The 15,000-nt window shown below is 52.2% G+C and overlaps 1 protein-coding gene across 1 annotated transcript in view; it reads right to left on the bottom strand.

Annotated features, from left to right (window-relative positions):
- The window catches only part of lamb2 (laminin, beta 2 (laminin S)), a 31,090-nt gene that overhangs the window by 10,342 nt on the left and 5,748 nt on the right, over window positions 1-15,000 (bottom strand). The window contains 23 exon segments of the mRNA XM_067239793.1: window positions 152-383; window positions 496-639; window positions 812-1,004; window positions 1,571-1,703; window positions 1,789-1,916; window positions 2,076-2,228; window positions 2,671-2,806; window positions 2,894-2,973; window positions 4,000-4,112; window positions 4,325-4,504; window positions 4,717-4,905; window positions 5,126-5,141; window positions 5,144-5,173; window positions 5,175-5,228; window positions 5,230-5,250; window positions 5,539-5,556; window positions 5,558-5,741; window positions 9,374-9,438; window positions 9,631-9,819; window positions 10,029-10,102; window positions 10,810-10,902; window positions 10,905-10,944; window positions 11,154-11,323. Coding sequence (XP_067095894.1) covers window positions 152-383; window positions 496-639; window positions 812-1,004; window positions 1,571-1,703; window positions 1,789-1,916; window positions 2,076-2,228; window positions 2,671-2,806; window positions 2,894-2,973; window positions 4,000-4,112; window positions 4,325-4,504; window positions 4,717-4,905; window positions 5,126-5,141; window positions 5,144-5,173; window positions 5,175-5,228; window positions 5,230-5,250; window positions 5,539-5,556; window positions 5,558-5,741; window positions 9,374-9,438; window positions 9,631-9,819; window positions 10,029-10,102; window positions 10,810-10,902; window positions 10,905-10,944; window positions 11,154-11,323 — 2,635 coding nt within the window.

The raw sequence follows: 15,000 nt of genomic DNA, 5'->3' as shown, positions 1-15,000 counted from the left end.
ACACACACACACCTGTACCACACACACACACACACACACCTGTCACACACAGACCACACACACACACACACACACCTGTCACACACAGACCACACACACACACACACACACCTGTCACACACAGACCACACACACACACACACACACACACCTGTCACACTTGTCCCCCCCGGTGTGGTGTTTGCAGGCCAGGCAGGCTCCAGTCCTCTGGTCACAGGCGTCCGCGTGGCTGTTACACTCACAGGCCCGGCAGTTAGGGAAGCCCCAGTGACCCGGCTGGCACGCGTCGCAGTGCAAACCAAACGCACCCGTGCGACACGGGCACTGACCAGCCAGCTGGTCACAGAACCTAGAGAGAGACCCCTCCACGCTGCAGTCACAGGCTGGGGGAGGGGGGTTAGGGGGGTTTGGAGGGGTCAGGGGGGGCCATATGAGCATTGTGTGTGTGTGTGTAGGTGTGTGTGTGTGTAGGTGTGTGTGTGTGCGTCTCCTCACCTTTACATCCTGCAGGTCCAAACCCGTATGTCCCAGGGGCACACTGGTTGCAGCGTCGTCCAATCACGTTGGGCCTGCAGTGACACTGGCCCCCACGCACCTCGCACATGGAGCTGAGCGCCCCCTGGAGGTCACACCCACACGCTGCGGGGGCCAGGCGTTCATGGGCTTAGTTAATATCATGTTATCATAGAGGATGACAGAGGGTGTGATCTGCATGGGGGGGGCTGAGACGTACGCAGCGCTCCGTCACACACACACACGCGCACACGCACGCACACACACACACACACACACACACAGGGTTGAGACGTACGCAGCGCTCCGTCGTTGATGACGGCAGACATGCTGGTCATGAGCTCGGCACAGAAGTCACTCATAGGGGGACGGATCACCGCCTTGCCGCCATCGTGGCAACGGTAGCGCTCATAACTCTGTTTCCTGGCAACAGAGGAGGGGTCGCCGGCGGTGAACATCTCCAGGGAGGAGTAGCGAGGGAGCAGGGAGATCTGGAGGGATGGAGAGAGGGAGAGAGAGAGAGTCAGAGCGTCAGGGAGTCAGAGCGTCAGGGAGTCAGAGGAAGTCAGAAGTCAGAGAGTCAGAGGGAGTCAGAGGGAGTCAGAGGGAGTCAGAGGGAGTCAGAGTGTCAGAGAGTCAGAGCGACAGGGAGTCAGAGCATCAGGGAGTCAAAGCGTCAGGGAGTCACAGGAAGTCAGAGGGAGTCAGAGGGAGTCAGAGGGAGTCAGAGCGTCAGGGAGTCAGAGCGTCAGGGAGTCAGAGCGTCAGGGAATCAGAGCGTCAGGGAGTCAGAGCGTCAGGGAGTCAGAGAGTCAGAGCATCAGGGAGTCAGAGCGTCAGGGAGTCAGAGAGTCAGAGCGTCAGAGCATCAGGGAGTCAAAGCGTCAGGGAGTCAGAGGAAGTCAGAGGGAGTCAGAGGGAGTCAGAGCGTCAGGGAGTCAGAGCATCAGGGAGTCAGAGCGTCAGGGAATCAGAGCGTCAGGGAGTCAGAGCGTCAGGGAGTCAGAGCGTCAGGGAGTCAGAGCATCAGGGAGTCAGAGAGTCAGGTTCTACTCACAGAGTCCACCAGGATGTAGATGTTGGAGGAGCCGGTCAGAATGTTGTTGCCGTCTTGGTAACGGATGAACTCCAGCCTCAGAGTATAACTCACCCCTCTCTCCAGACACACAGACTGGGGCAGCACCACCAACCTGCACACACACACACACACAAGTGGATCATTACATATATATAGTCTGTATATGACCAGCCTGCGTGCGTTGGTGTGTGTGTCACCTGAAGCCGGCAGGCAGAGAGAGCGAGCGTCTGTCATCAGCAGGGATGGTGTTCCCACAGGGGCTGCTGGTGGGGATGGGCCCTGGGCGCTCCACTATCACACGCACCTCCTCCCAGTCCCTGGGGAGCTGCGCGCGCACACACACACACACACACACACACACACACAGCATCAACACACACACAGGATCAACACACACACACACAGCATCAACACACACACACACAGGATCAACACACACAAACACACAGGATCAACACACACACAAGCCCACACTCATGCTGACCTGTGTCTCGTAACGTATGAGCAGGTCATATTCCATGGAGAAGGGCACGTTGTTGATGGAGAAGTCCAGGCTGCCCCCCTCCGGCACGCGGGCGAACCCAGTACCCGTCCAGGAGGCTCCGGCCTGCTGCTCCCTGAGCTCCACACTGCAGCCCTGACACACACACACACACACACAGTGTCAAACACAAAGTAAGAGAGAATGTAGACAGAAAAGTATGGGTACCTGTCCCACTAAGGCAGCAGTCCTACAGTATGGGTACCTGGCCCACTAAGGCAGCAGTCCTACAGTATGGGTACCTGTCCCACTAAGGCAGCAGTCCTACAGTATGGGTACCTGGCCCACTAAGGCAGCAGTCCTACAGTATGGGTACCTGGCCCACTAAGGCAGCAGTCCTACAGTATGGGTACCTGGCCCACTAAGGCAGCAGTCCTACAGTATGGGTACCTGGCCCACTAAGGCAGCAGTCCTACAGTATGGGTACCTGGCCCACTAAGGCAGCAGTCCTACAGTATGGGTACCTGGCCCACTAAGGCAGCAGTCCTACAGTATGGGTACCTGGCCCACTAAGGCAGCAGTCCTACAGTATGGGTACCTGTCCCATCCCAGCCAGCTCAGCCTCGTACGTCAGGTGGTCCAGAGCCATGAAGAAATACCCAGAGAGCACCTTGGTGCACTGGCGGCCGGTCATGTGACTACGACAGCTACACTGGCCTGTCTCCATGGAGCAGCTGAGGACACACACACACACACACGGCTCATGTTACTATGACGGGGGGAGGGCAGATTGCGTAGTGTACAGAAAAAAGGTTACTCACTGGTTGTCTGTGGCTCCGCCCACATCGCAGTCACAGTCCCGGCAGCCACTCTGGTCGTGGCTCAGAGCCCAGTGTTCCGGCTGGGGGAGGGGCATAGAGACACAGACAGGCAGTAAGACAGACAGGCAGTAAGACAGACAGACAGACAGACAGGTAGGTAGGTAGGCAGACAAACAGGCAAGAGTTATTTATGTTATTAAATAACTTCCAGTTATTTAAAGACATTCCAGACTATTCATGTTCAGCAGCATCCTGAACTGGACTGAAATATAACATGGTGATCATCACACTCTGTTCTTGGAACGGACGACAGCTGACCATGTTAGGGCAGCTGGAAGCCCACACCAACCGGACAGGCCTCACATCCCTGGGCTAAATTTAGAGCGAGCTCCAGACAAGAGGGCTCATTCCTGGGTCGTGTTACTGGCAGAGCTGGGGCACAAGGTGACTTCTAATAGAAAGTGATTCACTGTGTAACACCGAGGGCACATTGGGAGGCTCAGACAGGGGGAGAGAGACAGTGAGTGGTGGAGAGAGGGAGGGGGAGAGAGAGACAGTGAGTGGTGGAGAGAGGGAGGGGGAGAGAGAGACAGTGAGTGGTGGAGAGAGGGAGGGGGAGAGAGAGACAGTGAGTGGTGGAGAGAGGGAGGGGGAGAGAGAGACAGTGAGTGGTGGAGAGAGGGAGGGGGAGAGAGAGACAGTGAGTGGTGGAGAGAGGGAGGGGGAGAGAGAGACAGTGAGTGGTGGAGAGAGGGAGGGGGAGAGAGAGGAAGGGGGAGAGAGTGGTGGAGAGAAGAAGGGGGAGAGAGTGGTGGAGAGAGGGAGGGGGAGAGAGAGGAAGGGGGAGAGAGTGGTGGAGAGAGGAAGGGGGAGAGAGAGAGATGGCGGGTGAGAGGGGGCGAGGGAGAGAGAGGAGGGAGAAGGAATCGGAGGGAGGGCAACTGGGAGGGAGGGACAGAGCGTGCATGAGACAAGAGAGGTATAGAACAGACAGAGAGAGGTGGAGGGAGGGAGAGAGAGTGGTGGAGAGAGAGAGAGGGATGGAGAGAGAGAGGGATGGAGAGAGAGGTGGAGGAGAAGGCGGAAGACAATGGAGGTTGTCTCACCAGACACTGGTTACAGCTGCGCCCGGTCACCAGACGTTTACAGAAACAGTCTCCGCTGACGGGGTCACACTGGGAGGCCCCTGATACCGTACCCCGGGGGTCACACTGGCATGCTGGAGGGCAAAGGTCAAGGGTTAAGGTTAGTAAATGATGTGATTCAGGACAAACAAACGTCATGTTTAGGACGCGTCCTTAAACCCATCCTACCATACTACATAGTACGTCCAAATACCCATACTAGCAGAACAACAGAGGATATTCCTTCTATTCTCCTCCCTCTCCCCCACTGCCTCCCTCTCCCCCACTGCCTCCCCCTCCCCCTCACGTTGGCAGCCTTGGGGGTCGTCGGCGCTGAGCCCGTAGAAGCCGGAGAGGCAGCGGTCACAGCGAGGACCCTCCACGTGCTGCTTGCAGCGACACTGCCCAGAGACATAGCCCTGGGATGGGTCGTCCTGCCCGTCACATACCCCCCCCTCCATGGAGCCGTCTGGGTCACAGTCACAGGCTGGGGAGGTGGAAACAGGGGGGTCAGGCTAGGGTCAGTATATTGAAAGAGATGCAAATCTTATAATCAGACACACACACCCTCCAGACTCACCAACACAACCACGCACGCACACACACACACACACCCTCCCCCCTCCTCCAGACTCACCAACACACACACGCACGCACACACACACACCCACACACCCCCTCCCCCTCCTCCAGACTCACCCACACAGACTCGGGGGTCTCTGATGTCCCTGCTGGGGTCCTGGTAGTAGAAAGGTTTACACATCTCACAGTTGCGGCCCATGGTGTTGTGGAGACAGTCGTCACACACACCGCCGCTGGAGTTGCCCGTGGCCAGGAACACCGCCATGTCGAAGTGGCACTGGCTGGAGTGGCCGTTACAGGTGCATTCTGGGAGGGGAGAGAAGCCCTCGTGAGGTCACACGGTGGGCGCAGATGTAATGACATCATCACTGCACGCTAACTGTCAGCAGCAGGAAACTACGTGTTAGTTAGACTGGTTAGTTAGCAGGTTGTGGACTGAGGGCTGGTTAGTTAGCAGGTTGTGGACTGGAGGCTGGTTAGTTAGCAGGTTGGTTAGCTGGTTAGTTAGCAGGTTAGCTGTACTAACTCTTGCAGGCGTTGGTGTGTTGCGTCCCTCAGCTGGTCGCCATGGCAGGTTCGTTATGGAAATCATCACACTGTTCACAGTTCAGACCATTGGTGTTGTGTTTTGCACACACACCTTCCATGAACCTGGAGACATGGAGAGATGGAGGGATGGAGAGAGAAATTGAAGAGAAAAGAGAGAAAGGGAAGATAAGAAGACAAAAGAGAGAAGGGAGGGAAGAATTTGGAAGAAGAGGGAGAAATGAACGTTGGAGAGAGAGATGGAGAGATAGATGAAGAGATAGAGAAAGGGAGAGAGAGACAGTGGGATTAGAGAAGATGAGAGATGCATGTTTTTACGTAGCCTGTGAGCCTGTATGTGGTTATGGCAGTAACCCTCCACACCACCAGAGGGCACCGCTCCCGTCACCCCACCATGCCCTCGATGTCGTCCCCTGATGCCGTCAATGGGGGCACACTCGGAGGCGTGGCCGTAGCAGAAGCAGTTGCCGCGGACGACCAGCTCGTACATGGCGTAGTAATATTTCTCCTTGATCTCCTCACGGGAGTCCAGCAGGTTGTCTCCAAGGGTGTGCAGCTTGGTGAAGTTGATACGCAGGTTAGTGATCTTCAGCTGGGTCTGGGGGAGGGGAGAGGAGGAGGGGAGAGGAGAGGAGGGGAGGCAGTTGGGGAGGGAGAAGAGAGAGAGGGAGGGGGAGAGAGAGGAGAGAGGGAGAGAGAGAGGAGAGGGCGGTGGAAATAGAGGAGAGGGAGGTGGAGAGAGAGGAGAGGGAGGTGGAGAGAGAGGAGAGGGAGGTGGAGAGAGGAGAGAGGGAGAGAGAGAGAGGAGAGGTAGGTGGAGAGAGGAGAGAGGGAGAGAGGAGGAGAGAGGGAGGTTGAGAGAGGACAGAGGGAGAGAGAGAGGAGAGGGAGGTGGAGAGAGGAGAGTGGGAGTGGTGGAGAGAGGACAGAGGGAGAGAGAGAGAGAGGAGAGGGGAGGTGGAGAGAGGGGAGGTGGAGAGAGGAGAGAGAGAGAGAGAGAGAGAGAGAGAGAGAGAGAGAGAGAGAGAGAGAGAGAGAGAGAGAGAGAGAGAGTGAGAGAGAGAGAGAGAGAGAGAGAGGAGAGGGGAGGTGGAGAGAGAGAGAGAGAGAGAGAGAGAGAGAGAGAGAGAGAGAGGAGAGGGAGGTGGAGAGAGGGAGGTGGAGAGAGGAGAGAGGAGAGAGAGAGAGAGAGAGAGAGAGAGGAGAGGGAGGTGGAGAGAGGGAGGTGGAGAGAGGAGAGAGGAGAGAGAGAGAGAGAGAGAGAGAGAGAGAGAGAGAGAGAGAGAGGGAGGTGGAGAGAGGACAGAGGGAGAGAGAGAGAGGAGAGGGAGGTGGAGAGAGGGAGGTGGAGAGAGGGGAGGTGGAGAGAGGAGAGAGGAGAGAGAGAGAGAGAGAGAGAGAGAGGAGAGGGAGGTGGAGAGAGGGAGGTGGAGAGAGGAGAGAGGAAGAGAGAGAGAGAGAGAGAGAGAGAGAGAGAGAGAGGGAGAGAGAGAGAGAGAGAGAGGGAGAGAGAGAGAGGGAGAGAGAGGGGAAACATGACAGGTTAGTTAGCAGCTGCATGATCGTTCCCAGCAGAGCCTGAGGTTTCACAGCCCTGTTCAGTCAATGTCTGTCATCACAATCATCTCACTCCTGTATGCAACCCTGACCCTTCACTCTCTCACACACACACACAGACACACACACACACACACACACACACCAGGAGAAGGAAGTGCAGCCTACTAGAGCATGACGGTCCTGAGAAGCATTGCCATGGTGCATTATGGGAGAGTGAGTTTTAATAGTCTGACAGAATGTGTATTTTGAGAGGGGGAGGAGGGGGAGAAGAGCTCTCTACACCCTCTATCTCTCTTCTCTCCCTTTGCTGTGAGAGAGGAACACACACATTCACGTGACACAGACACACACACACACAGGAGCACTCACACAATCCAAGAAAGATGGATGTGTAGTTTTGGGATCGGGGGTCAGAGGTCACTGTGAGGGTGTTAAAGAGCCGCTGTGTAACTGAGCAGGAAACTGAGCTTTCTGGGAAACATCCTGACCTCCTGCCAGTCTAAACTAGAAGGAACATGTGTGGGAGGGAGAGGGGGGAGATTGAGAGAGAGGGGGAGAGGGGGGAGATTGAGAGAGAGGGGGGAGATTGAGAGAGAGGGGGAGAGGGGGGAGATTGAGAGAGAACGGGGAGATTGAGAGAGAGAGGGGTGAGAGGGAAGGAGAGGGGGAGTGAGAATGGAGAGGGGGAGTGAGAATGGAGAGGGAGGAGAAGAGATAAAGAGAGAGGGAGAGAGACATAGAAAGAGAGAATGAGATGAAGAGAGAGTGTGTGGGAGTGATAGAGAGCAGCTGTTTTCTTCATGTCTTTACAGTAATTTAATCACGCATGCTGTTTGGCAGCCCCCAGACAGGAGAGTCCTGGTCCATGTGAAGTCCTCTTAGAGATCTTCCCCTGTCTGCCAGAGACAGACATCCATCACTCCACTGGAGGGGAAGAACCAGAGATGGCAAGTCCATTTACTTACTTAACCCTTGTGCTGCCTTCGGGTCACATGACCCAAAGGTTCATAACGAACCATCGTTGTGTTTACCCAATTTTACCCAATACATAAACAAATAAAAATACTTTTCTTTTAACCATTCCAATGTGGGGGGTCTGAGACAGCCGACAGTTAAAAGAAAATGCTTCACTTTGTGTTTGTATGAGGTAAATTTGTCGCAATACGAAGGTGGGTCACAATGACTGATGGGTCAGAATGACCCAAAGATAACACAAGGGTTAAGTAGATCTTTCTGGCATCAGTTTCACTATGGATTTTTCTGACCACTTCTTAATTTCACTCCTTAAATTTCTTTACACAAATATGATATCTGTACTTTCTACTTCTTACCATTTTCAAGCCAGGCTTGTTTCTTTAGTTTTAATCTGTATTTGGTGGCATGATCAATATTATTTCTTGTCATTGCACGCCTTTTTTCATTTCCTGGGCTATCATGCACAACAAACGTAAGCTAATCTACAAAGCTACCATGGAGCAAGGCAGAAGGCAACAAGAAGAATAAAAATAAATTAAAAAGGTTTCTACAAAAACATTTGCATCATAGATGAGTACTTGATGAGGACTCTATTGTACTCTACTTTACTCTATTGTACTCTATTGTAAACTGTTCTGCTTTAATATACTTTCTGTTCTCCTCCCCTTCTCTCACTGTGTGTGAAAAACAACGTTTCTTAACAAAAGTTTCTAAAGGTTGAAAAAATATTTTCAAAAAAGTAAACAAAAAATCATTCTAAAAGAAGTTTCTAAAACACGTTTGCATCATTGATGAGTACTTACATTTAGTCATTTAGCAGACACTCTTATTCCCCCGAGGGCCAGTAGGGTGAAGTGCCTTGTCCAAGGACACAACGTAATTTGCATGGACGGGAATCGAACCAGCAACCTTCTGATTAATAGCGCGATTCCCTAACCACTCAGTTATCTGACCCCGTACTTGATGAGAACTCTACTATACTCTACTAAACTCTACTGTACTCTGCTCTGCTCTGTTTTTCTCTCCCCTCTCTTTTCACTATGTGTGTAAAAAACATTTCAAACTGTTTCTAACGGTTCCCCCCCAAAGAATCAACTTTTTGAAAACGTTTTCTTTTTGTGTTAATGAATGAATATGATGTGAGGTCCAGTTACCAGCGTGTCACTAGAACTACTGCCTACTTTTTACTGAAGTAGATGTCAGAGCCCACACTTTACTTAAACTTGAGTGAAAAAGTATAGTCAGTACTTCAACTTTTACCAGTTAATTTATTAACCATGCATATGTGTGTATGCCATAGGAGGTATGTAGAGTGAGGTAGGGTGAGGTAGGAGGTATGTAGAGTGAGGTAGGGTGAGGTACGAGGTATGTAGAGTGAGGTAGGGTAAGGTAGGAGGTATGTAGAGTGAGGTAGGGTGAGGTAGGAGGTATGTAGAGTGAGGTAGGAGGTATGTAGAGTGAGGGTAGGGGTTGAGGTAGGAGGTATGTAGAGTGAGGTAGGGTGAGGTACGAGGTATGTAGAGTGAGGTAGGGTAAGGTAGGAGGTATGTAGAGTGAGGTAGGGTGAGGTACGAGGTATGTAGAGTGAGGTAGGGTGAGGTAGGAGGTATGTAGAGTGAGGTAGGGTGAGGTAGGAGGTGTGTAGAGTGAGGTTTGTAGAGTTGAGGTAGGGTGAGGTAGGAGCAAGGACATACTCTGAATGTTGGGGCTGTAGGGATCCTCTATCCTGATGGATGGCTCCAGAACCCGGTAGATCACCTAAGAAACGAGCACAGGCAGCACACAGCAATGCTCTCTCAGGGAACACAATACAAATGGTGCTCAACAAGCAACCAATCAGTGGCGGCTTCACCCTCAATCGGCCAACCAGAGGGGTGGACCAGTCGCATTCCTGGGCAATAAAAAGGGCTAATGACTGAAGCCTTTTCCCTGCTGGCCAGTGGGCCTCACCTCTCCCTCCGTGGAGGGCTCGATGTCGGAGTAGCGAGACTCGCAGATGACGTCATCCACGACTCGGTGCGCGTCGCGGGACACGGACGGGAAGTGGGCGGAGCAGTCGTAGGAGAAGTAGCGGTACACCTGCCAGGAGCGCCCAAAATCTGCCGACCGCTCAATCACCATGGCAGCCGGGCGGAATGTCTAAGGGGGTCAGGGTCAGAGCTGGGGTCAAAGTTTAAGTCTCCTGGTTCAGTTTGGATATTAAGGTTAATGTATCCTGATTTAGTTATTATGACTTAATATCTACATTATTTTACATATATATGAATATACATATACTGACTATCTACAGTATTATGTATTATATACATTTATATCATTTAAATATATCTATACATTTAGATTTCTACCTTAAAGGTCATGATCAGGTGGGTGAAGTGGAACTCTGCTTCCAGGTCCAACTGCAGATACACATCTGACTTTCCTGGAGGGAGAGGGAGAGGGAGAGGGAGAGGGAGAGGGAGAGAGAGAGAGAGAGAGAGAGAGAGAGAGAGAGAGAGAGAGAGAGGGAGAGGTGTGTGTGAGTATGTGTTTTATGAGAGAGAGTGTGTGTGATAACTCAACCAGTTGGCTGAAGGGTAACATGGGTTAGGTTGATGACTGCATACTGAGAGAAACCATCACACACTCCCTAATTAACACCCACTTCTCCTCCACTAAGAAGTATGTGCACACACACACACTCTATCACACACATACACCACACACACACTTATAGTCGCACACACACACCTGTGCAGTGTAGTAGACTCTAATGTAGCAAGTCTGATTAAGCTGCTTGCAAGGAAGGAAGTGTGTGTTGTGTGTACTGTACATAGCACAAGCAGGCACTGTGCTGGGTGTCACATACACCAGGACACCATGGCGACCAGGGGTATAAATATTGACTGCTTCCTGTCCCCCCTCTTGCCCTTTTGTCCCCCCTCCCATCCCTTCCCAGACATGAGAGGCCTGTTGTCTGGCCTGTTGTCTAGCCTGTGTGTGAACTGAGACCGCTAAATCCGATACACAGAGCACAGTCCTTCTGATGTCTACTGATATACATCTCTCTCTATATTTATATATATCCATATCTCCATTTCTTCCTCGCGTGTGTGTTTATGTATGAGTGAGTGTGTGTGTGTGTCTCACCGTTCTCTGACTGCCACCAGGACTTCTTGCGTGTGGGTTTGAAGGTGGTGATGACGTTCTCGATGCGGTGGCTGATGGTGTTGTAGGTGGGTCGTACGGTCGACGGGAGTCACACTGGAAACACTTCTTCTCATCCTGGAGGGGAGGGAGGAGTGGAGGGAGGGTCAAGCACAAAGACCCCCCCCCCACTGACCCCACACACCTGCAGGTGGCTGACCCCCCCCCCCCCCCCCCCACTCACACACACCTGCAGGTGACTGCCCCCCCCCCACACACACCTGCAGGTGGCTGACCCCCCCACCCTCACACACCTGCAGGTGGCTGACCCCCCCCCCCTCACACACCTGCAGGTGGCTGACGATACAGTAGGGTTCTCTCTTCTTCAGACCGCAGGTGGACGAGGCCTTCAGGTTCTTCTCTCTCCCCACAAGCAGGTCCCCTGTCGCTGGGTAACAGCTGCCATGGCTACAGCCGTGGGCGTGGTCTGGCTCCAAAGCAACCGCAGTTGCCAGAGCTGGAGGAAGAGGATATGACATCGAGTGTGGGCGTGGCAGGTGATTGGTTAGTGTTGGACGACAGCTCTCAGAAGAACACTTTACTTCCTACTTCCTGTTTTACCAAACACACAACGGACCCTGAACTCTTATAACTTCCTGTGGAGAGAGAGGGAGAGACAGGGGGGGAGAGAGAGGAAGGAGAGAGAGAGAGGGGGAGAGAGAGGAAGAGCAAGGGGGTGGGGGAGAGAGAGGAAGGAGAGAGAGAGGGGGAGAGAGAGAGAAGAGAGAGAGGGGGAGCAAGGGGGTGGGGGAGAGAGAGGAAGGAGAAAAGAGGGGGGGAGAGGGAAAGAGAGAGGGGGGAGAGAGAGGGGGTGGGGGAGGGAAGGGTCTATCTCAACTAAATCTGGAAAGTCATACAACGAACTAAGCTCTGACAGTGTGTGTGTGTGACTTAATGGGTCAAGTAGGAGTGGGTGTTTGAAAATAAACCTTTATGACACCAAACAGCCATGGAACATTCCACCGGAGCCCTGAGGTGAGACCTAACAACCCCAGAGTGACTGTGAGTGTGTGTGTTTGTGAAGTTGTGTGTGTGACAAAACACTTTTACACACACAACACACTCACACACTGTTGGTATGAGGTATAGCATGTGTTTGAGTCAGTGTGTGTGTGTGTGTGTGTGTGTGTGTGTGTGTGTGTGTGTGTGTGTGTGTGACCTGACAGCCTGTTTTGTCATGCATCAACACAGTAAACTAGAGAGGGGACCATGTCTGGGGAAGTTGTGAGGTGTGCTTGCTGCCACGGGGGAAGTTTATTTAACTATATCACCTCCAAACCTGTTTTAAATAACATCAAATGACCAAATGTTTGGAGAAAGACAATCATTATCATGAGTCTAGTTTCCAGGGCAACAAAATTAGCAGCATGCTGGTAAAAATATGCAAGATGCTAGTAGATGTTCTCATCAGCCCCAAACGTTTTTTTTACACTTTATAACTGATATGTCTGGTGTAATTGTGTATAACTGTATAAAGTATGCATCGTTACTATGTATTGACAACTGTATAGATTAAAAAGCATACAACATATATGTGCTGCTTATTTACACTTCTAAATACTGGAAAATGAATGTAGAATGAAACAGGGTTCTGTAAAGATAATACCACACCTAATTATTTCAACTAACTTCTCCTGGGAAAACATCCCAGGAACACATACATACACACACACACACACACATCTGCCTACACACACACACACAGACACACACACACACACACATCTTCCTACACACACACACACACATCTGCCTACACACACACACACACACGAACACACACACACACACAAGCCTTGGACTTGAGTGTGCCTGGCATCCAGTCAAATCTCAAACTGGTGCTAGCCAGTTATACACACACACAAACACTTACACACATCATTACACACACAGGTGGAGTGAAAGAATGTGGTAGAGATAGAAAGTGATCATAAAGAGGAGGATAAAGAGATCATTCAGAGAAGAGAGAGAGGACAGAGAAGGAGAGAGATGAGAGAGTGGAGAGAGAGAGAGAAGGAGAAGGAGAGAGTCAAACTAAGAGACACAGAGAGAGAACAGAGTGAAACCTGATATCTATTCCAGTTGTCCAGTGTTGCCTGTGTTGGCTCACTCTCTAAGGTGTCTATACAGGGAGGGGAGGACTCATGTCTGTCTGCCTGCCTGTCTGCCTGCCTGTCTGCCTGCATGTCTGTCTGTCTGTCTGTCTGCCTGCCTGTCTGCATGTCTGCCTGCATGTCTGTCTGCCTGCATGTCTGTCTATCTGCCTGTCTATCTGCCTGCATGTCTGCCTGCATGTCTGTCTATCTGCCTGTATCTGTCTGCCTGCATGTCTGTCTGCATGTCTGCCTGCATGTCTGTCTGTCTGTCTGCCTATTGGCCTGTCTATCTGCCTGCCTGCATGTCTATCTGCATGTCTGCCTGCATGTCTGTCTGCATGTCTGCCTGCATGTCTGTCTGCATGTCTGCCTATCGGCCTTTCTATCTGCCTGCCTGCATGTCTGCCTGCATGTCTGTCTGCATATCTGCCTGCCTGCATGTCTGTCTGAATGTCTGCCTGCATGTCTGTCTGTCTGTCTGTCTATCTATCTGCATGTCTGTCTGCATGTCTGTCTGCCTGTCTGCATGTCTGTCTGTGTAATTCTGACACCCAACACCTCAGAGTATTGAGGTGAATGAAGGAGGAATGACATCACACAGTCCTTTCAAAGCAACCTGGTGTGTCTGTTTGTTTTGTCTGTGTGTGTGTGTGTGTGTTTTGCTTCTGGGATTCAAATTGCACGGCCTGCTATATAAATAGATGAGTTTCTATACATTCTACAGTCTAAACCTGAAAATAGTTCATCACCTGTCCTGTTCATGTAAGGGCTAGGCTAGGCTAGTTAGCATAACAGTACAGTGTTTCTACTGCTGGGTGCAAGGCTAGGCTAGTTAGCATAACAGTACAGTGTTTTCTACTGCTGGTGCAAGGCTAGGCTAGTTAGCATAATAGCAGCAGGGCTTTGTTATCTCTGGGAGCCCCGTCCTCTCCCCCCAGGCTGTCAGCCCGATTCCACCCTGCCTGGCCATGTATGGGTAAGACAAGAGAAGGTCTCCAGAGAGGGCCACAGCTGCCCACTCAACTGTCCTCTCCCCCTCCCTCCTCCCCCTCCCTCCCTCCCTCCTCCCCTCCCTCCGTCCTCCCCTCCCTCCTCCCCCTCCCTCCTCCCCTCCTCCCTCCCTCCCTCCGTCCTCCCCTCCCTCCCTCCCTCCCTCCGTCCTCCCCCCTCCCTCCTCCCCTCCCTCCCTCCCTCCCTCCGTCCTCCCCTCCCTCCCTCCTCCCCTCCATCCTCCCCTCCCTCCCTCCCTCTTCCCTCTCCCTCCCTCCCCTCCGTCCTCCCCTCCCTCCTCCCCTCCCTCCTCCTCCCCTCCCTCCCTCCTCCCCTCCCTCCCTCCTCCCTCCTCCCCTCCTCCCTCCCTCCCTCCCTCCCTCCCCTCCCTCCTAGTTCCTTTTTACCTCTCAGCAGTTTTGTAGTTTTGCTCATGCTGCTGTTTACTGTAGGGTGTGTGTTGTTGTGTGGGAGTTGTAATGGAAGCTTTGGTGAGCAGAGAGGTCGTGTGCTGTCCAGTCTGTGCAACCTGAGGGAACGATGAAGTTGTGTCAAAACAAAAACAGATTCATCCCTCCTTGCCTCCCTGCTATCACATCAAACACACCAGTATGGCTGGCTGCTAATGCTGATGTCAGCGGATGAGCTTGACTGGAGGATTATCAGAGCGCCTGGTCTCAACCAGGTCCTCCTACACAGGGCTTCATTTTCCTGATGACCCCTGTCCCATCCCTCGCTCTCTTTTATTTCTCTCTTTCTCTTCATCTGTTTCACTTGTCTTCCTCCCTCCTGTCCTCTCTCTCCCACCCCCTCTTTCTCTCCCTCTCTTTATCTTTCTCTCTGTCACTGTATGTCTCTCTTTCCTTGCTCCCTTCCCCTCTTTCTCCCACTCCTCTTTCTCTGATATGTCTTGTCCAGTGCTGTCTGTTCAGTGTGTGTGTGTGTGTGTGTGTGTTGTATGTGTGAGTGTGTGTGTGTGAGCTCAGAGGACTGGAGACCTTATCAAAGACCTTGTCTGTTCTTGACGAACTGCATGTTGGGATTGGAT

The sequence above is a fragment of the Osmerus mordax genome, chromosome 7 (genome assembly GCF_038355195.1).
Source record: "Osmerus mordax isolate fOsmMor3 chromosome 7, fOsmMor3.pri, whole genome shotgun sequence".
Classification (NCBI taxonomy): domain Eukaryota; kingdom Metazoa; phylum Chordata; class Actinopteri; order Osmeriformes; family Osmeridae; genus Osmerus; species Osmerus mordax.
Note: the sequence above shows the minus strand (reverse complement) of the source record. Positions and strands in the feature narration are given on the sequence as shown.